General features: G+C 34.3%; 1 protein-coding gene across 7 annotated transcripts; it reads left to right on the top strand.

The window, feature by feature from the left end:
- Positions 1–1,879: 1,879 nt before the first annotated feature.
- LOC110793798 (uncharacterized) lies at positions 1,880–24,386 on the top strand. Of its 7 annotated transcripts, none has more exons than XM_056827728.1 (8): positions 1,880–2,037; positions 3,198–3,437; positions 4,576–4,681; positions 19,620–19,802; positions 21,493–21,954; positions 22,184–22,270; positions 23,576–23,650; positions 24,000–24,386. In XM_056827728.1, the coding sequence occupies exons 2-7, from the start codon at positions 3,297–3,299 to the stop codon at positions 23,635–23,637; spliced, it is 1,041 nt and encodes a 346-aa protein (XP_056683706.1). In that variant the 5' UTR covers positions 1,880–2,037; positions 3,198–3,296; the 3' UTR covers positions 23,638–23,650; positions 24,000–24,386. The 7 variants fall into 7 exon arrangements, with proteins under 7 accessions (XP_056683706.1, XP_056684061.1, XP_021854392.1 ...); XM_056828083.1 differs by having other exon boundaries at positions 23,576–23,629; XM_021998700.2 differs by having other exon boundaries at positions 3,198–3,344.
- The last annotated feature ends 1,321 nt before the right edge of the window (positions 24,387–25,707 follow it).

The raw sequence follows: 25,707 nt of genomic DNA on the forward strand, positions 1-25,707 counted from the left end.
GAACTATGGATTTGATGGCTTCACTCCTACCACATTAGATCAAGGGATTTTGATCCATGATGGTGCCTTTTGTCCTTCACGGACTCTTAAAAAGGTGCTAAGTTGTAGAGAAATGTTTCAACATCAAGATCATTTAACACATTTTCAGAAAGGTAATAAATTTTTTGTACGACAACTTTATAAGAGCGCCAGAGGTCCTAGCATTGTTGTCCCTTGGAAACGAATCTACTCCAATAACCTAGCAAGTCCTAAAAACATTTTCATTACTTGGCTGGCTATTTTTCTACAAAAGACAGACTTTTAAAGTGGAGAGTTCAAACTGATGGTATGTATGTTTATGTGATGTTGTTGCTGAAAGCATGGACCATTTATTTTTTCAATGTGCATATTCTGTTGGGATTTGGAATAGCATCTTACATATTTAGAAGTTGGGAAGATCTGGACTTCTTTTGGCTCTAGAAGTGCAGGAAGGTGCTAAAGCTTGTAGGAAAAAATAACACATCAAGCAACTGCACGGAACGGGTTTTTCAGAAGCTATGTACGCAATCTGGATAAAAAAGAATTTTTTTTTTTACTGGGAGCTGTGAAAATCCAGGTGTTGTTTTTAGAAATATATTTTTTAAGGTAGCTTGTTGTTGTAATGATGTAAAGTGAGACTTGATTTACATAGTGTAAGTTGTTTGTTTGAGGATCTTGTTCTCAACCCTTCCTAGAAGGTGGGGGAACTTGGACTCTGAAATCCGTGTATCTTGTGTAGGAGGAATGGTGTACCGACGATGTACTTAAGCTTCTCTTTTGGTATTAATATAATCTTTATTTACCAAAAAAAAAATGAAATTGTCACATGTAGGAAGTCACGGAACTATCGCCTTTTGTTCTTTACGTATTCCATTTCGGGTGTTCCATTTTATTCTTTACATTGCGGATCTTTGCATTTATATTAGGAAATATCGTGAAACACTACCTTTAAGTTTGGTGGTTTTGTGAATTGCTACCTTACAAAAACTTTTTTAAATTTAACTACCTTATAAGTTTGGGTTGTTTGACTAACACTACCATTTGACGTTTTTCGTTAATGTTTTCCGTCGTGTATTTCTTATATTCTTTAAAATATCTCTTTTCAGTTGTTATTTTGTTCATTTGCCATATACTATAGCCGTTGTAGTGGAGTTTAAAAACGGAAAACATTAACGAAAAACATCAAATGGTAGTGTTAGTCAAACAAGCCAAACTTATAAGGTAGTAAAATATAATTTTCTTTTTAAAAGATAGCAATTCACAAAACCACCAAACTTAAAGGTAGTGTTTCACCAAATTACCTTTATATTATCACATAAATGTCTTAATATTCTATCAAAGTTTGTGCCAAAGGATTATTTTAACCAATTAAATTTATTGGCACATTTAATCTCTCACACTGTTCCATTGACATCTTCCCATTTTCACAATGTCATTTTTTTTTTTTATAAAAGTGAAAATATTATAAATAAACGTAATTTGTCTTGTTTAAATAAAAAATACAGAAATCTCAATGCATATCAATTAATCATTAAATCACGTTCATAACACAAAACGTAAATGACAAAAAGAACTGGAGGCAGTATTTTTCAAACAAAAAATTAATTTTGACGTAAGCAAATTTTAAGAAAACAAAAATCCCAAGGAAACAATAAAATCCTCTTTCACAATCATCATTAGGACCGTACTCAAACTGAGTGTTGAAATTGACTCACCCCGAAGAGGCCAAAACAAATACGGAGAATAGTACACTCCCTCCGTAGAACAAGTCGCACGGTCTCACCCTTGCAACAAAGGGTCCGGGTTATTTGTGGTCCTACACAAATAGGGTATGCGGGGTCCACAAAATAAACAGAATATATTAAGACGTTCCACATGTTAGCGCAGCCATAAAGATCATTCCTCCATCATCATCATCATCATCTTCTCCCATAATTCCCCTCTCTACTTTATCTCTCTAAATCTCCCTTTCATCAACCTTCGTCTCTTTCCCTCGCCACTCAAAGCTACTTCTCTCAGGTCTTTCTCTCTCCTCCTTTTGTTTTTGTAAGTTGATAATTTTGCCTTCTGTTCTTTGGGTTTTTTTGTCGGGTTTTCTTTTTTGTTTGTGATAATTGATCTGGATTTTTTTTTAGATTTTCTTATATATATATATGTACAGATTATTTGTTTAATTTCTCATATTGTTTGTTCTTTTTTTTATTTAATTGAAGATAATCAATTTGGTGAATTTAAAACCCTACCGTATAATTTGTTTAATTTTGAAGGGTTTAAGGATTTAGGGAGATAGAGATGATATTTGTATGGTGATCAGGGTGGTCAATCTGGTCATGTGTTGTATGGGCTGTCGTTTTCGTGTTAAGATTATGATGATTCAGACGATTTTGTTTCTAGTAAGCGAAATAAATAAATTAACGGAGTTGTACGCAGTAATTATTACTTATTATTATTTTGACGTCAAAGCTCAATTACGATTAAGAGTTTACAAAGTTTCCGACACCGTCCGGATATTTATTCAATCCACACTCTAACTCCGTCGAAACTAGAACTTAATTTTGCTTGAAATTGTTTATAAAATATTTTTTTGAAAGGGAAACTGAGCAAAAAAAAGAAAATGCAATAGAATCAAAATTCAAAGGAATTAGGGAAAAAATTAGCTAAATTGCGCTGACTCGTTGAGATCATTCTTAATGCAAACAGATTGGTTTTTTGTTGTCTTAAAATGATAGGGCTTTATAACAATAACTTCGGTATTGAAAATGTGACTTCAGTATTTATGATGCAAGTGTTTTTAGATGACATTGATGATTTCATCTTTATGTTGATTTGGTTTGTTTTATGTAAGTTTAATGTTATTACTACAAACAAACTGCCTGTTAAATCCCATGCTTTGGTCATTGCTGGATTTTAATTACTGGTTTTTGTTTCTCGAGCTGTTAGATTGTGTGTTTCTTGTCCCAAGAGAAGAAAGGTGGTAACATGGTCTGAGTTTATTATTGATTTTGAGAACATCTCCAACTTCTGTGTCAACTCATGTATCTTTTTTGCGTAGGCCTCTTATTGGCATTGGTCTTGGAATTTATGAACAGTTCTGCTGGTGGTTGTTGTTTTATCAAATCATTTTTAACTGTGTAATAATGTCTGATTCCGTGCTGCCATTTTTTGGTTATGATATCCAGGGTACACAGATTTGAGCTTGGTGTACCTTAAGTCTCGCAGACAGGGGATATAACTGTTATGCAAGTATCTTCTGTCTGGATTTCTTGAGACTTTTAGTTATGTCAGGTGGGGACGTCGGACGGCTCTCTAGTGATGACCTACAATTGGTATGCGGTGATGCAGTTTACTGGAGTTTTTTATTCATGATCTATTTGTTATATCGGTTGCATGGTGGATTTCAAGGGATATTATTTCCAAATGTAGGCAAAATATTTGACAAGGTTTCTAAAGGGACAGTAATTGTTTCTTACCATATTTTAGGAAACAAATGAGTTTATATGGTTTTGAGCTGCTTGTTTTTACCCTTCATCTCTTATTCAGTTTTGGGGTTTGGCTTCACATAGAAAGATCATAATTATGTTCGATTTTTTCCGGTAATGAATGACATTGCAAATGAATGACATTGGTCATCTTTTGTGATTCATACCTAAGAAATTTGTAGGCATGTGGGGTCTTCTTAGATTCGTATTGACATATATTTTAGTATGTGTTGGAAATCATAAAGTCAACCATGGTGCAATATTTAAGGAACGGAGAAAGTATATTTTATCAAAACACATGTACATGAATGAAATAATAAACTCTCACACGGTATTCGCCAATGCAGATAGTTATCTGAATCAATGATAACACCCCTTGGACTTGAAAAAGTAAATCCTGTTAGAACAGGCTAGAGAAAAAGGCGGTATGGTGTTGCAAACTTGTAGTAGCGTGCAGGTAATCGCAGTATGTTTATGGATCATAACTTTAAGGTTTTTTCCCCCTGCCAAAATGGTGGCAGAGCATAATTGCATACAGCTCTGATTACTACTAGTCTGTTATCCGGGGATGTGAAGTATTTAAGGCCTTTTTTTTTAACATTTCGGGTGCCATATTTTGTCTGTGGATGTTTTGGCAGCTTGTTCAAAATTAGTGACTTGATCTAAGTTTCTTAAATTTGAAATTTCGGATCCCAAAATTTTGGAAACAGGAAGTATTTCTTAGAAACATGATATTATTCAAAAGTTGAAACTCAATCCATGTTTTTAGGGAAATAGTGTCTCCATCATCTATCTGAAGGCATTGTAATAGCTTTGCATTGTTTGCATATTTTATGCTCCTTTAAGATTTATTGTATGCACCAGCTGTCTACCCTTCTTTTCCTGTGGGAACGATTATGGTATGAAGTGGTGAGTGGTCTAATCTTCCTGCCCTGGTAGTTCAGGAATTGAGCATTGATTTCTCAATTTCACTCTTTTCAACACCCCTTGAGGGCTCAAGATGTTATTGGCTACAATATTTTAATTGAATGAAAGAGTGATATCTATATCTTGGGTTGACCCATTTTTGCAATGGCAGGTAAAAAATCTTATTGAGCGATGCCTTCAACTACATATGAGCAAGAAAGAAGCAATTGATGTGCTCTTAAGAGAAGCAAATGTGATGCCTAGTATTACTGCACTTTGTAAGTTTTCGTAATCGATAATCCTAATTTTAACTCTTTTTAATTAGACGTTAATAATTATGCATGCGGATTAATGAGGATAAACCAATAGACAAAGCGACCAAAGTGTCCAATTGACTATTATTGGAGAGGTAATGGGAGTTGAAAAGATTATATTTTAGGAAGAAGATAAATAAAGTGCGTAATAGTAGTGAGGATACTATAGGAAAATTATCAAAAGCTTTAATGTTGGAAATATATAACAATTATTTTGAGCCCCCAAAATTATAAGCAATACTGAAAAGGGACAAAGTGAATTACATATGTGCTGTGTATAGTAATTTTAATAATGACTAAGTGAATTTCTCAATCGCTTGCTATCTCTCTCTCTCCCTCTCTCTCTCGTCCTCTTGTATACCAGAGATGTAAAGTGTGCACTCTGTTGCTAGTATCTGGTAATTAAATTATACTTTAGAACATAGGAGAAGTTATATATAGTCTCTTTTCTACCTTTTTGTATCGCCTGTTGAGTTTTGGACGCTCAAGTGCAAATTAAGATCAGTATTGCACAGTGGTTGAGTGGTCTTTCCTCATTTTAGTGCAAGAAATCTTTTCAATTTTCTTGAGCTAGATCAATTCATTGGAAGTATTATGTCCCTTTCAGGAACTCTTGTCCTTTTTGAGAACCTCAATAAGTTGAAGGGAGCTGTCTAAAAAAGGCAATTGTATTAGCTATTTTGGTTTCTTTAGTGGAATCCTACCATCATTGTTGCTTCATTTTCCACATCATCTCATATAGGATTTATTAGACGATACTTTAGCAGCTATGGATGGAGAAGGGCATTTCCTGAAAACTAAAATATATATCTAGACTCTAGAGGTCTTGGATGGTTTAGTATTTATCTCGACCATTTTATTTTGACACTCTGTTTGGCTTAAAGTTGAAGTACCGGTATTTCGGAGTCGAAATATTTCTTATGGAATGCTATGAACTTCCTGTGTTGATACACCTATCCGGCTATCCACCATGTGTTGACTCTTTTCCATTGTTAAAGGTTGGAACAATAACTTTTTTGAGCCTGTCAATCTCAGTTGTTTAGCTTAGTCAATTATAGTACATCTTAGTCCTATACTTCTATCTTTAAGCTGCTTGAAGTCGGCCTATTGACGGTATGTAACTTGTGGTTTTGGCTGCGTGCTTTTTATCGATGGCGTTCAAATAGCAGGAATAGAACTATAGAGGTGTGGACATTGGTGACCAGAAATTAGTAATTGGAACTATAGTTAGTAGTTCAAACTCCCTTGTTTGGTGTGGTAGGAAATGGGTTTGTTTCAGTTGTTTTGGTTTCTGATTAGTTAGGGCTGGGAATTTAACTAGCAAATTACCATGGATTCTTTATTGTAAATTTTCTAGCTATGTGTAATGATAATCAACTAGAAACCAAGAATTAAAACCTCTTTACCCTTGTTCTCAAATGAGGCCGACCTCATGAAGAAAGTCTGTTTGACAAAAGTAAGGGAATAATATTAGATAAAAACAGCTAACAAATACAACAATCAAGATCTGACATTGAAATCTAATATATATATATATATATATATATATATATATATATATATATATATATATATATATGAGGCATATTTGCGGAAATATTAGAGCACCACCTAGGATTACTAATGGTATCGGCCAATGAAAAATAAGATTTTTAATTTATTTTTGAATTAAAAAATTGAGTGACACGTAGATAATTAATTAGGTGCCACATAGATATTTAATTAATAATTACTAATGTATACAACTCCATCCAAAATCAAACACTCTTATAATTAGAAAATAAATCTAAAATAAAATTTATCAAAAATCAAACACTAATCTAAAATAAAATTAGATCCAAAATCAAACATTAATTCACTATTAGAGCGCCACGTAGGAAATCTAATGGTTTCAACCAATGAAAAATAAGACTTAGAAATTATTTTTGAATTAAAAAAGTCGAGTGCCATGTAGATAAATAATCAAGTGCCAGATAGATATTTTTATTAAATAATTATTAATATTACGCATATATAATTTCACCCAAATCAAATACTCCGATAATTAAAAAATAAATATAAAATGAAATTCAATCCAAAATAAAAAATAATCTAATCTAATATATAAACTATAATACTTAGTATATATAAGAGTTTTATTTTAATTTAAAAATTTATAGAATCCGTGCATTGCACGGGCTAAAATCTAGTTCTTTTCTAATGAAAGCAACATTCTAATTTTATTGCACAGAAGAACGATTTTATAATCGAATATCAAATTTTCATGACATCTAACTTATAATCACATGCAATTATCATCAAAATAAAGCTAGATAGATCATTCTGGTCTTATTTATTTAAAAATAAAATAAAATGAGGATACATAAATAAATTTTTTTTCCCCTTTCACCCATCTAATACTCACCCATCTAATACTCACCCTGCCATCTACATCATTTCCCGTTCACTTAACACCTAAGCTCACTATGTACTTTATCGGCTAGAGATGACTTTGAGTCGGGGCGGGGCTAGTGTGGAGGATGATCCCTCCACACCTGTACCCGCCGAAACTTCTCATCCCCTTCACCGTGATAGATATGAACTTGTCCTATCCCACTCCCCGCCTAGCTAATAAAATATATCCCCATTCCATCACCCACACGTGTATCCACACATGCCTCAAGCCTAACCCTAGAGTCGACATTTTTTTTGGGTAAGAGAGTTTTGCACTTTAAAACTCATTCTAGAGCATTCGACAATTCAGTTATGTGATTAGAGTAATCGAGTAATTAAAAAAAATACTCCCTCCATCCCGGATTAGTTGTTACACTTTTCTTTTTCGTCCGTTCCAGATTAGTCGTTACATTTCTAAATTAGGAATGACCCCACAATTATTATATTGTCTCTCTCTTCCCACTAATTTTTTTTTGTCCCCACACCCTCTATCATTCAATTAAAAAAAATACCCCACTAACTCCTATCACATCTACTTTTTCAATAAAATAACAATTGATAACCAAACAACCACTTATCACTTAAAACTTTGTGCAAAGGTAAGTGTAATGACTAAATTGGGACGGGTGGAGTACCTTATAATATGTATGTTAGTAGTGATAAAAATATTGATGTATTCACAATACATTAAAAGATGAATAAGCAACTGAGGGAAGACCCAATATATCTAAAATCCGCTATAATCATCCCATCACTCGAGGCAATTACATAGAATAATTTATCTCCATCACCCACCACTTTTCTCTATTCCCGCCCACGTGGTCGAGGAGGAGGGGGTGAAGCAGACGTCTTCCAAAAAAACACGCCCCATTGACAATTTGATATCCCTTTATTTGGTCAAAATCCAACTTACCTTTTAGCTAACTTTTTATTTTATTATTAACCCATTGATAAAAATATTTGAATTTGACTACCTTTTTAGGATGGGCGAGTGTTCCAAAGACCAATAAATCCAAACCCGCCCCATCACTAACGTGTGATGTACAATTTACATATCAAAATGTTTTTTGTAATTTTTTTTATGTATAAGTGATATTGCAATCTTTTACACATATTAATAATAACTCTTTGTTGCAAACATATTAACCATAATTCATTACATTATAAAACACTACAATATAATCCTTTATAGATATAACCATTATAAAGTTTTGTAGCTTATGGAGTTGGAAATTTCAAAATTGTCATTGCCCCACCACCCCAAACGTGATATACTCATAGACATACCATTAAAATGTCAACCAACTTTTTCGACCAAAAATTCTTCTTACCCACTACTTTTTAATTCAATATTAACCCTTTATACTTTTGAGCATATACATCAACATTAAATTAGTTATTTAAAAATTAGTTATTTAAAAATTAGTCAATAAACTACAAATTAAATTATTATTTAGAATGGGTATATATGTATCGTAGGTGAGTTTGAAACTTCAAACTCAATCCTTCTTTATCACCATATTGAGTAGCATTTTATCCGTATAGTTCTTCAGTGCCCATCTATTTCTTTCTATAATTAATATTGTAAGCTTTCTGTTTTAGTCATTTCCTAAAAGTGCTCTACACTCTCCTTTGTTTCATTTTGCGCATATAAATTTTACATTCATACCCTTATTTTTCCCACCACAAGATACAACTTACAATATTTTATTAAAGGAGTCCACCATAACTTACTCACACTACTTTAATACTTCCTCTGTTCTTATTTATATGACACAATGACGTTTTAGACACTATTCACACAAACACCTTTGACTTCCTTTTGTGGTATATACATAAGAAAAAACATAATCGTGTGGGGTCTTATTAGATTCGTATCAGTAAATATTATTTAAATATCAACTTTTTATAATTTTTCCGATCCACAATTAGAGATATTAATGTTTGAAATCCTGCATTGGCAAACGTGTCTAAATAATTGTGTCATTTAAAAAAGAACGGAGGAAGTATTAGTTTTTACCCATTTGCATTGCGGGACAATTTATAACCACTAATTTCCCTACTTGTTATCCGCACCCTCACATATTCACCAAAGTTCTTTAATTATCGTGCAAATAATAAATGTAAAGATCATTCAGAAACGGAGGTAGCAATACGAAGTACTCCCTCCGTTCTAGAAAGTTCTTTACGCCTGTCTAAAGTATAAAAACTTTGACTGTAAATTCCCACTACTATATACATCAAACCGTCATTATGTAAGATCTTGTTAGATTGGTTTCGGTATGTATTATGTATTTTCAGAATATCAACTTTTTATTATTTTTTCACATACGGAATTGGATATATTAGTGGTTAATATTGCATTGGAGTCCGTGCAAATAGTAAGCGTAAATAACTTTAAGGAACGGAGGTAGTACGTCTAATTTAATTAAAAATATACGTTGATTTAAGAAAAAATTAAGTTGAGGTAGATAAATCCGTTGGTCCTTGTAAATAAATAAACATACTTCATTTGTAAATTTAAGGAACGGAGGCAATATTAAATATTAAGGGCACACCTGCACAACATTCGGAAACCATCTGCATTACTCGTGGATGTAAAACAATGGGTGGTATAGTGGTTTTACTCTTAAAAGAGTAAAAGAGCCTCCTTCACTCTCTAAATTAACAAGTTATTTTTAGATATTACTAAATTACTATTGATTTAGTTTTAAAATCATCTAAATTTAAGTAAACTATTTACGTTGTTTATGTAATTAAAATAGTTATCGTAAAATTTAAGAAATGTATCATGTTATAATTATTTAAAAAGTTACATTCATTTATTATATATTATTTATGCACATTTAGCACAATATCCTAACAGCGGTATTAAGAGCTATAACGATCAAGAAGGCTCTAGCACGATTTCCGCAACGTTAATGTAATTCATCCATAATATAGAAATACTTTTTCTCAAAAAATAGGGAAATGACATTTTCAAGCACAAACTAACAACAGGTTGTTCTATTATTCAATGGCGACTATTACGAATATTCAAATGAAGGTTGTTTTACGTGCCTCTAGAGCATGGGAAGAAGTTGTGAAATTGCCGTATCGGCAACACAACTGAGGAGAACTAGTTGTAGGAGCAATTGATTGGCAAAAAAAAGATGTAGAATCATTAGCGAAAGGTCATCTAGCTACCACAGACTCGTTATTTCCTTGAATAGTGAATGCTAGCGAAAGTTCATCAAGCTACCACATACTTGTTATTTCCTTGAATAATGAAGGCTATATCAACTAAACAAGCATGAGATGCCTTGAAAAATGAATTTCAAAGGAAACGAGAAAATGAAAACACAATCGCTTCAGCCTGAGTTTGATCATTTAAAAATGGGAACATATGAAAGTATAAAAGATTACTCTTCAAGAGTAATGAGCTAGTTAATCAATTAACAACCACGTGTGAAAGCATTATTGATCAACGAGTGGTGCAAAAGATGTTATACGGTGTTCAAATAATTGAAGAGGCAAAAGATCTCACAACATTATCTCTCGTGGACTTTTAGGGATAATGAAACATCTCAACACGGTCCAAAAGGAGCTTTTCAATCAAGACATAGACCCTCGTCTTCAAAATCTCACAATACAAGAGGATTTCAAGCAGAATAATTGATACAACAATAAGGAGAAAGATTGAAAAGGTAAATTTCCTCGCAAAATTTGCAAAAATACAAGTCATGAAAAAAAAATTGTTGGCACAAGGGAAAACTTGAATGCAATTATTGCAAGAAATTTGTTCTTGCAATAAGCGAATGCAAGTTTGAAAAGCAACAAGACAAATGATGAAGAGGATACCTTTTTATGCTAATAAAAACGATATAGTAATAAAAGAGATGATGGACTTAATATAGTGGATGCACACATCATATGACCAAGCGACTTAGACATTCTCACCAACATTAACACATTTGTTAAAACCCCTATTAAAATGGGTAACTAAGCAATAGGTAAAATCTGAAAGCAAAGGTACAATCGGACAAAGCTAGGAACAAAATTGATTAAATATGTTGTTATGTCCCTGGTTTAAATCAAAATTTGCTAAGTGTTCCTCAAATGATTCAGAATAGATATTCCTTCCTTTCTAAGGATGAATCATGTGCAATATTGGATTCGCAAAGAAATCAAGTTGCTAATTCAAAATGCAACAAAAATGTTTTCCTTTAAATAAGCTCAAGGAAATGAAATAACATGGCTATGGCACAAGCATTTTGGTCATAGCAATTTCCAAAATCTAAAACTTATTTCACAGAAAAATATGATGAAAGGTATACCAATTATCTCAAATATAACGGTTGTCTGCAATGGTTGTCAATTAGGAAAAATGACAAGGCAACCATTTCCAAAGGGACTTGCACGAAGAGCGACAGAGAAATTTTAGCTCGTACATACAAATGTATGTGGCCCATTGAGAACTCTTTTGTTGATGATAGCGAATATTTCATCTTGTTCAATGATGATTTTTCTAAGATGACATGGGTATACTTCTTGCGATGGAGCCAAAGATTCATTTGTTCTTTTGGCGGTGGGATGTAATGGACTAAATCAAAATGGCTCTTAAAACTTCTTCGCTTCCTTTCCATGAAATAGAAGATGGTCGTCCCGTTGTCGTCCCGTTATCGCTTTTGGGTCAATTGGAAACAACCTCTCTACCATTGCAGGGGTAAGGTTGCGTACACCTGACCCCCCCTTACCCCGCTTCTTGCGGGAGCCTCTTTGAGGCAATGGGGTAATGATAATGAATGATAATGATGACACGGGTATACTTCATGAAAGATCGTTCTGATGTTTTTAAAATATTTAATAAATTCATTAACTATGTTAGAGAAAGAAAGTTCTTCACAAATAATGAGTCTTAGACGCGACAATGAATATATCTCATTAGAGTTCAATAAATTTTGTGATGAGGAAGGTATACATAAAGAAAAAAAATGGTTTCTATACACCGCAACAAAATGGTGTACTGTAATGGAGATGGCAAGATCATTGCTCAAGGATAAAGAAAGGCCAATGCCTAGCAAGTTTGTGGCAGAAGTAGTCTATACATCTGTGTATCTTCAAAATTAACTCTTAACAAAAGCAATAGAAGGTCGACATGAACCGAACATAAACCATCAGTAAGTCATTTAAGGGTGTTCGGCTGCGTATGTTAACACTCATATACCTGAGCAAAAATGTCATAAACTTGATGGTAAAGCTGAAAAGGTATTTTACTCTCGGTCTAAAGGATATAGGGTGTATAATCCATATACCCAATTACCCATAAAGTTCAAGTTAGTAGAGACGTCGTCTTTGATGAAAATGCAACATGTAATTGATAGCAAAATGACATCGAAAGGAGGTATATTACAACACCAACATTCCAACATTCCAACAGGAGGAGACTTGTAATAATTCAAATGAATCTGACTCATATATGATTGTCTTACACCACTAATATCAACTCCGAATGACCAAACAGGTCAACATTCGCAGGAGGAGACTTGTAATAATACAAATGAATCTGACTCACATATGTGAGTATGGTAGTTCTACGGAATCACCTCCTAGAAGGACTCGAAGAACTTCAGACATATACGACACTACTGAAAGAATTTCAGATCTTGATCTAGAACAATGTGTCTTTTTTGTCACGCTATAGATGAACCAGTTAACTATGAGCAAGCCTCTCAATTTTAACTATGGAGAGTTGCTATAAAAGAAGAAATTCGCATGATTGAGAAAAACCAAACATTACCTAACAAAGATGTCATTGGTGTAAAATGGATATTCAAAACAAAACTCAATCTAAGATGGTTCAATTCAAGAGCACAAAGCCAGACTACTAGCGAAAGGAAATTCACAACAGTTTGGATTGTTTATAATGAAACATTTTTGCTTTAGGTTCACAACGAAAAGGGAAAATTTATCAGCAAGATGTTAAATCTGCCATTCAAATGGATTTCTTCAATTAGAGTTTATATAAAACAACCTCTTGGTTTTGTCGTGGAAGGAAAAGAAGATAAAATATTGAGATTTAAGAAAGCTATATGTGGGCTCAAGCAAGCTCCACGAGCTTTGTATAGTAGAATAGAATTGACGGTAATAAGGTTTCAAGAGGAGTCCTAATGAATCACATCAAGAAAGATGGGTCACATTATCATCTTATCTGTTTATGTGGATGCCTAATCATTACTGGGAATGATTTATCTATGATAGAAGCGTTTAAGCAAGATACCATGAGTCAATTTGAAATGACTTACAACTTCTGGTTTTGGAGATTAAGCAAATAAAAGAAGGGATCTTCATCAACCGAAACAAATATGCACAAAACATCTTATGAAAGTTTAAGAAGGAAAATTGCAAACCAGCATCCACTCCTTCAGCTCTAAATGTAAAGTTTAGCAAAGAAGATGATTCAGAAGATGTTGATCTTAAACAATGTAGAAGCATAATTTGAAGTCGGTCCCGTGTCTGACAAGGTCTCGGATTATCTGACACTCCAATCCAAATATTTGCACTCCATCCAAATATTTGCAGATACTCCGACACGGTCAAAGGAGTGTCTTGACTTGTTTCTTAGACATGACTCCCATGCAAAGTGTCAAATAAAAATACGACACTTTTTATAAAAAAACAAAAATAGTTGTTAAATTTAAAAAAATTGAAGATTAAAGTATTAATTAAAGTTACTCAAAATATCCAAACGTAAAATTTATTAAAGATACCAAAACAATAAGCCTATGTTACTTCGACACGGCCATTTTTCCCTCGTACGTCGGGTGTACCGGATCCTTGTAAGGTTAATAGGACACGACAGACTAAAAGGTCTTAGAAGCAAGTCTAACTTTTTTATTTTGGCAAATTTCGAACCCTGCATCTGTTAATTAATTTGGGTTGAAGCTTACGTACTTTCTTGTTGAAATATTTGGCCTTTTGTTACTTGGAAGCGTAATTCCGAACACAATGGGCAATTAAATTTATTTATTTTTCGATTTTCAAACCCTAGATTTATTAATTGGGGTCGAAGATTACCTAATTTCTTGTTGAAACATTGGTGCTTTTGTTAGAAACGTAGTCCCGATTCCCGGACATGGTGGTGTAATTTTTCGTCGGCAATCCCACATGTTACTTGTTGGTGGCAATGTGAGAAACGGTTGTGGTCTCTGGTCTTGTAGCAGACTCCCAGGAAGGGGAAAGTGAAGAAGGTGAAAGAACTTTATTTTTCCCTATTGCTTCGTACAACAAAGATTCTCTTTTTAGATAAAAACTTTTTTTTATTTTTGTCTTTATTTTTTTAATCCCCTTTAGGAAGATTGGAGGACTTGGTGAGGCAATATCAACGTAAGGCAAAGGCATTTTGTTTTTAATTTCTTTTACTTTTACTTTTATTTATATAGGATTTTTTATATTCTCCATATCCCCGTACCCATCTCTAAATTTAGGAAAGGGTCCCGTCCAATATTACATGGAACGAGGACGTCTCGGAACGTGGTACGGGAACGCGGAACTCTTCATTCAAAGTTCCCGGAACGTTGTGTTACTTTTTTTTTATTTAAATTTAAATGTTATAATACAAAATTACATGACTCACGTGCCCATTTTTACAGCACCAACCGATAATAATAAATAAAAGAAGCATAAAAATACTAAAAAAATGTTAAAAGTGGAAGGGTCTTCTAAAGTCACACTCTAATATATAAAGAAAAAATAAAGATGAAGGGGCCACAGGCCCACAACATGATTATCTGTGTATTACAGCTGTAACTCATACATATAAAGAATCTTTTGCCAAAAAAGTAAAAGAATAAAAGAATAATATATAAAGAACAAAAGTACAGAACATCTGCATCGTCTTCTTCAAGCCTCATCGTCTTCTTCAACGCCACCAGTCCACCACCATTAACAAATATGAAGCTTCAAATTTCAATCTATATAGAGAACACCAAAAACTAAATATAGCCTACTATATAACGGGTACGGCGCCTTCAACGAACCGTTACGAGTTTCGCAGCGAACCCGGGACGAGCGAACCCGGGACGTGGAACCGTTCCGGGTAACACTGGTCCCGTCACTTCACATTTCAATTTTTTTGAGTCCGACACTAGGATCCATACCCGTATCCACCACCCGTATCCAAGTCCTAGTAACATAACAGTAAGCTAATAAATGAAAAACAGAAGGAAAAAAAACTACTCCCTCTGTCCCAGATTAGTTGTTACACTTACCTTTGCACAAAGTTTTAGGTGATAAGTGGTTGTTTGGTTATCAATTGTTATTTTATTGAAAAAGTAGATGTGATAGGAGTTAGTGGGGTATTTTTTTAATTGAATGAGAGAGGGTGTGGGGACAAAAAACAATTTAGTGGGAAGAGAGAGACTAAAATAATTGTGGGGTCATTCCTATTTTAGAAGTGGAACAACTAATCTGGGACAACTTCGGATGGAGCCAAAGATTCATTTGTTCTTTTGGTTGTGGGATGTAATGGACTAAATCAAAATGGCTCTTAAAACCTCTTTGCTTCCTTTCCATGAAGTAGGAGATGGTCGTTCCGTAGTTGTCCTGGTATCGCTTTTGGGTCAATTGGAAACAACCTCTCTGCAATTGCAGGGGTAAGGTTGCGTACATCCGACCCCACTTACCCCGCTTCTTGCGGGAGCCTCTTTGAGGCAATGGGGTAATGATAATGAATGAATGAACAACTAATCTGGGACGGACGAAAAAGGAAAGTGTAACAACTAATCTGGGACAGAGGGAGTAAAATAAAAGATTGAATGGAAAGATACCAGACACGTGGGTTTGCCCCATTTCCCACACCTTAATGGCTTAATTTATTTATTTTTTAAAAAAAAGAAAAGAAAAAAGTGTAAAGTTTCAAAACTCACCGGTCCACCAACCCACTAGAGGCTAAAGTCGTATCACCTTATCATAAATAAACCTAAATTCACTCATTGAATAGCAAGGGAAGTATCGAATCCACAGGGAAATAATTTACTACTAATTAACAGGTCTAGAGTAGACTACGGGTAACAATAAAGTTGGTTGATTTGGTAATTAAAAGTACGACGGTAATTAAATAACGATAATAACACGGTTCACCACAAATGCAGAATAAGATTGGACGACGGACAATAACAATCAATTAACAACCATGACTAGGAAAACATGCATCTCTCAAATCATATGAATTCCTTAGGAAATACAACTAGCAGGCTCTCGCAATTTACTAGAAATAACCCTATCTAATAGCCATAGATCACAACATCAAATTATACCTCTCGGCGCATAATGTTAATCAAACTCAATCAAATTAGTCTGGCAGAACAAATTTGATGAACAATTAAAACAGAATATAGAAATCACGATCAATAATCAAATATCAATCCCAATCCAATGTCAATCATACATTCATGGATCCCCTAAACCCTAGAAAATAAACTACTCACTCATATTTAAATTAAACAAAACAAACGTGTTTAATGAATACATAAATGAAATTGAATATTGAAATAGAAAATAAATCAATACCGAATGGAAGAACGAAGGATGAACTTGGAAAATCGAAGCTTGAATTGAAATTGCAAAGTAATTAACTAAAGTTGAGAGAGTAAATAAAACTAAGTAAAATAAAAGTGCCGGAAAAAAAAAGATGTTTTCTAAGTCCTTAAGCCTTAGTATTTATAGTCTTCCTAAAAATTAAGGGAAAAAAAGGAATCATTAAATTAAGAACTGTGGGCAGATTATCGTCGCCAGATGGGGCATCTTGCTCGTCAAAGTACGCATAGCCCAAAATCAGCGTAACAGTAGCCGCCCGATCGGGTGTGTGTAGAAATGCCTATTTTTTTGCTTGATGGGCGATTTTCGCCCATGAATACTAGAAGCATCCAACTGACGGATGGTGACCGGGCGAACGGCGGCCGATCGGGTGGGTGTAGAAGAGATTGCTTTTGCTTTAATTAGCCAATATAAGCCCTTGGACGTCTTTCTCTCTTCCAACACCGAGTCTAACTCTTAGGGCTTGAACATAAGCATCATAGGCTCCTTAGAGTTGACTATGATCATCCCGAACTAACTCGTGATCGTGTAGTGGCCCAAAAAGCGTGAAACGAGCCTTAAAAGGCTAATTTTTCCTCAATCAACCTGAAAACTACATAACACATATTAGTACTAAAGTAGCTCATTTGAGATCAAAAAGTACTAGGGGACGGGGGTAATATAAAATATGAATATATCAACCCCCCCCCGCTAAACCTTTGCTTGTCCTTAAGCAAAGAGCATCAATGAGATATGGACAATCAACTCACCTCAAATCCAATAGAAAAGATAAACGATCAATCAAAGATCAAATTAAGGCAAGCAAATATCATGATCGAATTATCTAGTCCTTACGATCATACATCAACCTGAACAAAGTTCACACAAGGCTCAAAAGGCATACCCATAAAATCAAAGATCGGATCTTACCATGTGAATCACTCCTCTCGTTATGTGGCGGGCAAAGCGAACCAAATATGGTCCGTTCACTCACCTCCCCTATTATGAACATGCATACTGTCAAATGTGTAGTATATGAACATGCCCAACTAACAACACTCTAAGATGAATTTTGCCACCTACGATGTATATCTTCATCTTGAATGACAATTTTGAATTTATTTACTCCTTTTTTTTTCTCCTCCCAATTTCGACATTGTATTTCGGACCCTTTAACGATGCCGGTGTCGATAACTCCTAGACACGTGTTTAGCGTCGTGACGACACCTCCCAGATACATATTTTCACTTGGAAATGGCGTATTGGCTTCGCCAAAATCAAGATAATGTGGGTCACTTTATTGCGGAAGCTGAATATGTTGCAGTATGTGCAGCCGCACATTAGACAATCTGGTTGAGAAGAATTTTAGCAAAAATGGGAAAAGTTAAAAAATAACCCACAAAGATATTTTGCGATTGTAAATCTTCTATTTCTAGAATCCACTTCTTCACCGAAAAACAAAACATATCCAATTTTGGAGGATTCTTGTTTCTTTGTCTTCGATCTGGAATTAAGGGGTTTTGGCACTAATTTCACTCAAGCCCACTTTCGCCGCCGTCAAAGGGTTGCCGCAAAGGTCTAGGATTTGATGGTAAAGGTAAAGATACGGTGGGAGTTTCTGTTTGGGGTTTTCGGTGCTGAAATCAGGGTAGTACCTGCTCCGTTTCTTCGTTTCTATTTGGGCGTTCTTAGTATCGGAGCTAACTTTTTTGCCGTTGTCTTGTAGTGTCAGTCCTGTCGGATCACGCTGATCTTGACGATAAAGGTAAATAATTAGGTTTTCTGTTTTGGTACGGGTTTAGCAGAATTACGATAAAAGGTTAATTATGTTTAGTGCTTGTAGTTTGGTCAGTTGGTCGTCTCTTGGTTTTTTGGTGCGACTTCCATGGTTAAGTTTTTGGTTGGTAGTGCCTTAGTTTGGTGTCTTGTTTGTTTTGGTGTTTTTCACGCTTGGGGTGATGACAGATTACTTTGTTGTTTTGGATGTTTTTGGTCAATTGTAGTGTGGATGACAGGGTTAGCTACGCAGGGGCAGTTGAAACTTCGTGTGATGTTTGAGAAGTGCGCAAGGGACAGTAAGGTATTAGTTTGGGTGTGTGGTGGACAGAATAGTCGGGGTTCGAGTCTTTGATTGTTGTTGTGAAGGTTTGTGGAGAATTAGTTGTTAATTCTCGTTTTAGCTTAGCAATGATTCTTGGTTTCGTTACTTTGCAAAAGTTTCATCCGAAGGAGGCTTTCCAACTGGAAAGTTTGGGGATTCATAGCACTCCATATTCTGTCTCTTCTTTCAAGGGGGGACAAAGAATAGCACCCGAGGTACGGGGTGTAGAGTCACAAGGAAATGTGACTCAAGGTGAACAATCAGACTCTTCGGTTTCTGTCTTGCTATACTCTTTATTACTCCATTTCTGTAGGCTTTTAGTGATTAGCTTTGAAGTTAACTTTGTCACCGGATCATTTTGGGTATTCTTCCAGTATCATCCCAATGCTTAGGTAGCCATAGGAGCAAAAGGTAAAATGTGTTTTTGCAGGCTTGTTCGATGGTACGTGATGGGTGCTACAACCAACCGAGGTTCCCAAATGTTGAAGATTTCAAGTTGTTTATTTAGCTTTCTATTTAGCTGGTTTGTAAGAGCTTTAAAAGCTCAATGTAGTAGTTATAGTTGTAGTTTTAGTTGGATCTTACTTAGTTCGTAATATTGTTCATTTAGCCTATGTAAAAAAAATATATATACAATTGTAGCAAATTCCTAAGCGCCAATACATGCCCCCTGGGTTTCTGAAATACAATTTAATTCACTCTAATTTCGCATTGCCAGTCTAGACTCCCTATTCCCACCAAACAAGCACCCCCGAATAAGTAACATTTCAGCTGTTTCCCGTGATGTTAACTCATATTTTTGTTTTTCTGTAGTATGGCAGCGGCTTGAAGAAGAGAATCAGGAATTTTTCGAGGTTTATCATATTCGTTTGGCATTGACAGAGCAGATAAAGAAATTCAATGAACTGTTGAAGGCGCAGGCATCGCTGATGGGGAATATCCAATCTACAGGAGTTACTACCATGCCAGTTTCTAATGGAACTACTGTAGCACAATGTAAGACTGATTCTAGGAACTAGTTTTTAGTAAGAGTACATTTCTCTTTTTGCTCTTTGGTGACTTCAGAACTATAATTACTCACTGCTTATCAATTACTAGCAAGAACATAGAATCTTGAGATATTCTCAATGGAAATATGTTAGAGGAGGGTAAAATGTTGTTAACGAAAGCAATTGAGTTGCGTAGCTGGTCAGTTGTTGAAACTTACAAATTTACTAGTCTTATTAAGGTGAGTTTATCCACAGACTTACTTTCAATCTTCAGACTCGCCACATCAGCTTTCCACTAACTTTTTCATTATCCAGACTCACACAAGCTCACACAAAACTCACCCTATTTTTACACCCAAACTCACTTCAGACTCATCTAACTCTTAAAATAATAGTTTATGTATATATTCTTTTTTTGGTACGTTTTCTAAATAATATTGAAATTATGTTTTCTTATATACAAACAAAGTAATTTATAATTCGAGAAAAAAAATGAAAAATATAACATAAAATGTTAATTAGAAACAATAATACAACATATTAAATTCAAAAGATCTAGAACATAAATTTAAAGGCAAATGAAACCAAAATAATACGTAAACCATCAATAATTTAGTTGGGTGAAATAAGATAAATTAAGTTTGATGATGTGGCATGATTTTATTGGAGGAAAAAGAAAAGTGGAGTCTTAAGTGAGTCTTGAGTGAGTCTTGGATTTTCAAACTCACTTCAAGACTTGGTGTAGTCTTTTACCATATTATCCCAAGACTTAGGCTTGAGACTCACCTCGAGACTCCCTTCAAGACTAGGGATAAACTCACTCTTAAATAATAAAGAACGACCTTCGACAATTTTTAGATTACATTGCGATGATAGTTTCAGAGTGGGTTTTGTATTGCCATTTCATGTGTAGTTTTTGAACTCTACGGTATCTGCATCATGGACCTTGTTCCTAGGATCCCCCCCCCCCCCCACCCCCCCACCCCCCCACCCCCAATCCCCTTCCAAAAAATATCAGAAAAGATGCTTTAACTTGTTAAGATATTCTGAGGGTAGCAATCATAAATTGGAACATCATAATTTGGGAATCTCTCAATGGGATAAGTGGTTTTGAGTCTTTTGACCAAGTCATGTGCTTCCTTATTGAAAGCATAACTTATGTATTTGCTTAGGATATATTCTCTTCACCTGAAATAAGGTGATTGTTGTGATTTTTATATTTTTTTCCTATCAGGATATGCCTTTTTGTGCGGGGTAAGGGTAAAAGTGTACAAAACCATTGCCAAAAATGGAATTACATAGAAACGTAAAGAACAGAAAGAAACGGAGGTAATACGTTTTTATTAAAACTTTTATGAAATAAGATCTGGTCTGAGTCTTTTTGATCTAGTCTGATCTGATTCAAACAAAAATAAGGAATAAGTTTAAGGTGAACAAAACAGAACCTTATTGTTATTTACTTGTTCTGTCATTAATGGTTAACAACTTAACATTCTTAATTGTTAATTTGATGCTTAAATTGATAATACAAAAGATGCTTCTGTTTCTGTTATGGTCTATTTTAATTGCAAAAGGAGGGTGTTATCTCTATCAACCAAACTAGCTTATGTAAGTTTACATTTTCTGTTTCTTATGCCACTGTAATAATTATAGCACTGCCGAGTATCACATGAACTATGTTTTTGCACTCTGAACAGACCAACAAAATGCTGGCTGCTATGCTATTGATCAGACTGGACCATCTATGAGACAAGAGAGCTTACAACCTTCTGTTGGTCCAAATTTACACAATTCGTACACTAATGGTGTCTCACCCTTGCAAACACCTTTTGACTTGTCTACTCCATCAAGAACAATTGATTGTCATCCTAACACACTTCATGTTCAGAACACTAATTCCTTGAGATTAGTGCAAGGTCTGAATGGAGGGATGGTTAAGTCAGAAAGTGGTTACCCTTCTGATTCTTCAGTTTTCTTTAATGCCGATCCTCATCTTGGTGAAGCACATCGTTCCATGGAAGAGGCATCAATTACAAATTTTGGTGGTATGGAGGCAAGCTCACAACCGATGAATGGGACACTATTGGGCGTGAATGGTTCTTTTGGACAGTTGGGCATTAATAAATACTTTAGTCTTCCCGAGTTAGTGGCTTATCCTAGTACGGTTTTACTTCTCTTCATAACTCTTTATTTATTCCCATTTAGATTACTTCAAGATGCATTTGACTTTTTTAATACTATGTGAATAACACAAATATTTGCCATGTGTGCTTGAATAAGTCGGCCATTTGCCCTTTTGTCTTTATTGTACAACAAGGACGAAGTTAAAAAGTCCGATGTGTGATTTCATACTTCTCTTCTGAATTTTGGTTTTGTTGGCTTGGACAGATACATTAGAGAACTATACGAATTCGTCCTTTATGACGTCTGAGACAGAGAACTTCCTTGACTCCCAAGACAGGGGTGACATTGCAGGTGAGATACTCTTTGCTAATCAATAACTATGTACAAAAAGACACACCATGTATGGCACATGTCATATGTCCTTGATTTTTAGTTTTCTTAGTTTTTAGAAAACTAAAAAAGACACACCAAGTGAGATACTCTTTGCAGGTGAGATCAACTATATACAAAAAGACACACCCGGAACGTCAATTTGTCCTTGATTTTTAGTGTTTTTAGTTTTTTAAAAATAATTTATAAAAGAAACTTAGAAAACTCCATATTATCTTAAAAAAATTGTGTCCTTTCCTTCTACATTATCGGCCATATATGATAGAAAAATATTATGGCACGAATCTTAAATAATATGTTAATATTTATTTGAAGAATATATGATAAGCATGGAAATAATCTCAAAATGTATGTTACTAGTTTTCTAATATTTTTTACAATACTAATGACAAGAATGAAAATATTTCTCCGTATTATTTACAATATATATATAAAGTCAATAACATATATACTAAGAGACACACCAGGAATATTAAAAATTATGGCTGAGCAAAATTATTAGATAATAAGGTACCGGGACCTATATGGTTATCGGATGGGATATCTGATTCAAAAATCTGGATGTAAGGTACCCGAACCTATATCGTACTTGACAAGGTTGATAATTAGTGTTGAATATAGTCGGGAACTTAGGGTTGCATTGGTAATTAGTATTGGATATTAAATGAATTTAGCTTTATACTTTTCAATTTTGATATCATATTCGGTATTTGAAATTTGGTATTCATTGGATTTATTAAGTTTATGGATATTATTTTTAGTGTTGCCGTTTACGGATCGATATCCAATACCGATATTGGTTCCGTACCCAACTGTATCCATGCCCAACCAACCTTATTAGCTTTATACTTTTCAATTTTGATATCATATTCGGTATTTGAAATTTGGGTATTCATTGGATTTATTATGGATATTATTTTTAGTGTTGCCGTTTACGGATCGATATCCAATACCGATATTGGTTTCGTACCCAACTGTATCCATGCCCAACCAACCTTATTAATAAAAAGTAGTATTAGACAAACATGTATAATCCAACATTTTTTTTCGAGCGATAACCGTAACTATTTATAAAAAATGACGAGGAAACATCATTCCAAACCATTTTTATACCTTGTCCTCTATTTTTCTAATATTACATGACAAAACTTGATTTTATTTTATTTCATTATACAAATTCTTTTTAATCCGTGCTCTGGACCTAACCTAGTTTTTTATTTTTGTTGCCACTTTTGTGGGTTCCTGATATGTGTTGTGGATTAACAGAAGAAAATAAGGTGGCAATGACAGAGAACTATAGTAATTATGAAGAATTTGGAAGTGAGTAATATAATTTTATTGGTAAGATGTTCCTTGGTTATGAACTAAAGTGCAACGGTCTTTGCATATTATCTGTTGAATTATGTGTTTGCAATGTTTTCACATCTTTATTCCCGCAATTAGTTCAACCTCGTTATGGATGGTAGTATTGGTTTTTGCTTCATCAATTATATGCAAACAAATTACTCCATAATTGGTATAGTATTTAGTTATTTACAGCCAAAGTAGTTCTTGACAATGTTAATCTTTCCTTAGGTGACATGTGATCTAGATGCTAACTGACATGTGATCCCTTGCACTATAGCAAGTTGTTTAATTGTTGAAAAGTGTTTTGCATTATACCAACTTCTTGTTTTTCTTCTGTTGGCAGGCTAGTATATCAGTCGAGCAGACATTTATATGTACATAAGATTGTAGGAATGGACCGAGTCTTTGCAGATTTAAATACTTTTTCGTGGAGGTACATAAATTTGTGTGCGTACTCCTACATTAGTTGATGCTTCCTTAACGAAGGATGGTAGCAGTTCAAGTCTTGACAAAGTGCTGTGGAGATGTGTAGCAACTTTTAGTTTAGTGTTTTGTTTGTCGTACAAAGTAATTCTTAGGAAAGTCATTAATTTAGTGTTGTGACTTAATCTGGATTTTGTAAAATGAAATTGACAAACATAGCAATATCTTTTTTTTTTTCTTTTTAAATTATTTGATTGAAATCTGAAAGCTTAATGTGACTTAATATCAATATTGATACTTAGCAATATGTTTATTTTTAAGTTTGATTGAAATCCAGAATTCATCCCTGGTGTGGATCGGGTTGATGGTTTCTTGGATACAGGTTGATGGTTTATGAAGTTCTGTAGTTTACCTTATTTAATCACCTGATCCAGTTTACCCTATTTAATCTTAGGCATAAGGCGTCACTTTTGTTCAGGGCATTTTCCCTAAATCCGTAATTACTTTTTCCATGTAGCATGAACTCTTTTATTGAAGACGGATCCTTGAGTATATTTGAACTTGAAATGGGCAATTTGAGATTGGTATGTGATAATAAGACGCCTTGGATTATCTAATTGGAACTGAAAGTTGAAACCCTCCCTTTGGATGCTTCAGGGTGGTTCATCACTTACATGTTCACTTTTCCATTATTCGGTCTGAATTCGATAACTTGCAATATTCCAGTTAACTTGCAATAACATCTCACTTTTACGAAGTACATATTAGTGAATAAACGTGGTCAAAGTTAGCACTCTATAATTCTGTAAATGAATATTTTAAAATATCTAAACGATGCATTTACTAAGAAAAGGAGAAAGTAATATTTTTCTCCTTTTCTTTTAAGTTGACACAATTTTATCACGTTTGCCAACGCAATATTTCAATCATTTATATCGTTAATTATTAATGGATAAAAATTATAAAAAGTTGATATTATAAATCTATATAATGAGACGATTGGAACAGGACTCGACATGACTGTATTTTTTCGTAATTATAAATAACAATTGATAGTCATACGTAGGGATGGCAGCGGGTCTAGGACCCTACCCGGACCCTGTCGGACCCTACCCTAAAATTAGGGTATGGGTCTTTATTTTTTAGACCCTATAGGGTAAGGGTAGGGTATGGGCATATGCTGTTTTTTTTAGGGTAGGGTAAGGGTCTTAATTTTTCAGACCCGTACCCTACCCATACCCTACCCGCGGACCCTTAAAACCCATACCCTACCCATACCCTATATTTAGACCCGCTTAAATTTTGTTATTTTTTTGTACTTCACTTTTTTGGTAGGATCTTGATGATGAAGTAGATGATGATATGGACGATAACTACTACTAATGTACTGAATGGATGCCTATTTATTAACATTAATGTTGTGTAGTTAAGAATGTGGGATTTTGTAACTTATGAGCTTCGTACTTTAAAATGTATTGTGTTTAAGGAAAGACAAGGATAATTTTTGAAGACTAGCTATTTATTTGTTTTAAAATGTCTTATTACTCGTTGTTCTTGAATTATTTTTGCATATTACATATAATTGTATACAAAAAAGGAAATAAAAGTTATAGTTTAACGCGGACCCG

Source organism: Spinacia oleracea, chromosome 1, assembly GCF_020520425.1.
Source record: "Spinacia oleracea cultivar Varoflay chromosome 1, BTI_SOV_V1, whole genome shotgun sequence".
In the NCBI taxonomy this organism is placed as follows: Eukaryota; Viridiplantae; Streptophyta; class Magnoliopsida; order Caryophyllales; family Amaranthaceae; genus Spinacia; species Spinacia oleracea.

What these genes read in the sequence shown, in the direction of transcription:
- LOC110793798 (XM_056827728.1), top strand. Translation starts at nt 3,297, where the DNA reads ATGTCAGGTGGGGACGTCGGACGGCTCTCTAGTGATGACCTACAATTG. An exon ending in AAGGGATATTATTTCCAAAT is followed by an intron (nt 3,438 to 4,575) that starts GTAGGCAAAATA and finishes TTGCAATGGCAG; the next exon opens with GTAAAAAATCTTATTGAGCG. An exon ending in TGGAACTACTGTAGCACAAT is followed by an intron (nt 19,803 to 21,492) that starts GTAAGACTGATT and finishes CACTCTGAACAG; the next exon opens with ACCAACAAAATGCTGGCTGC.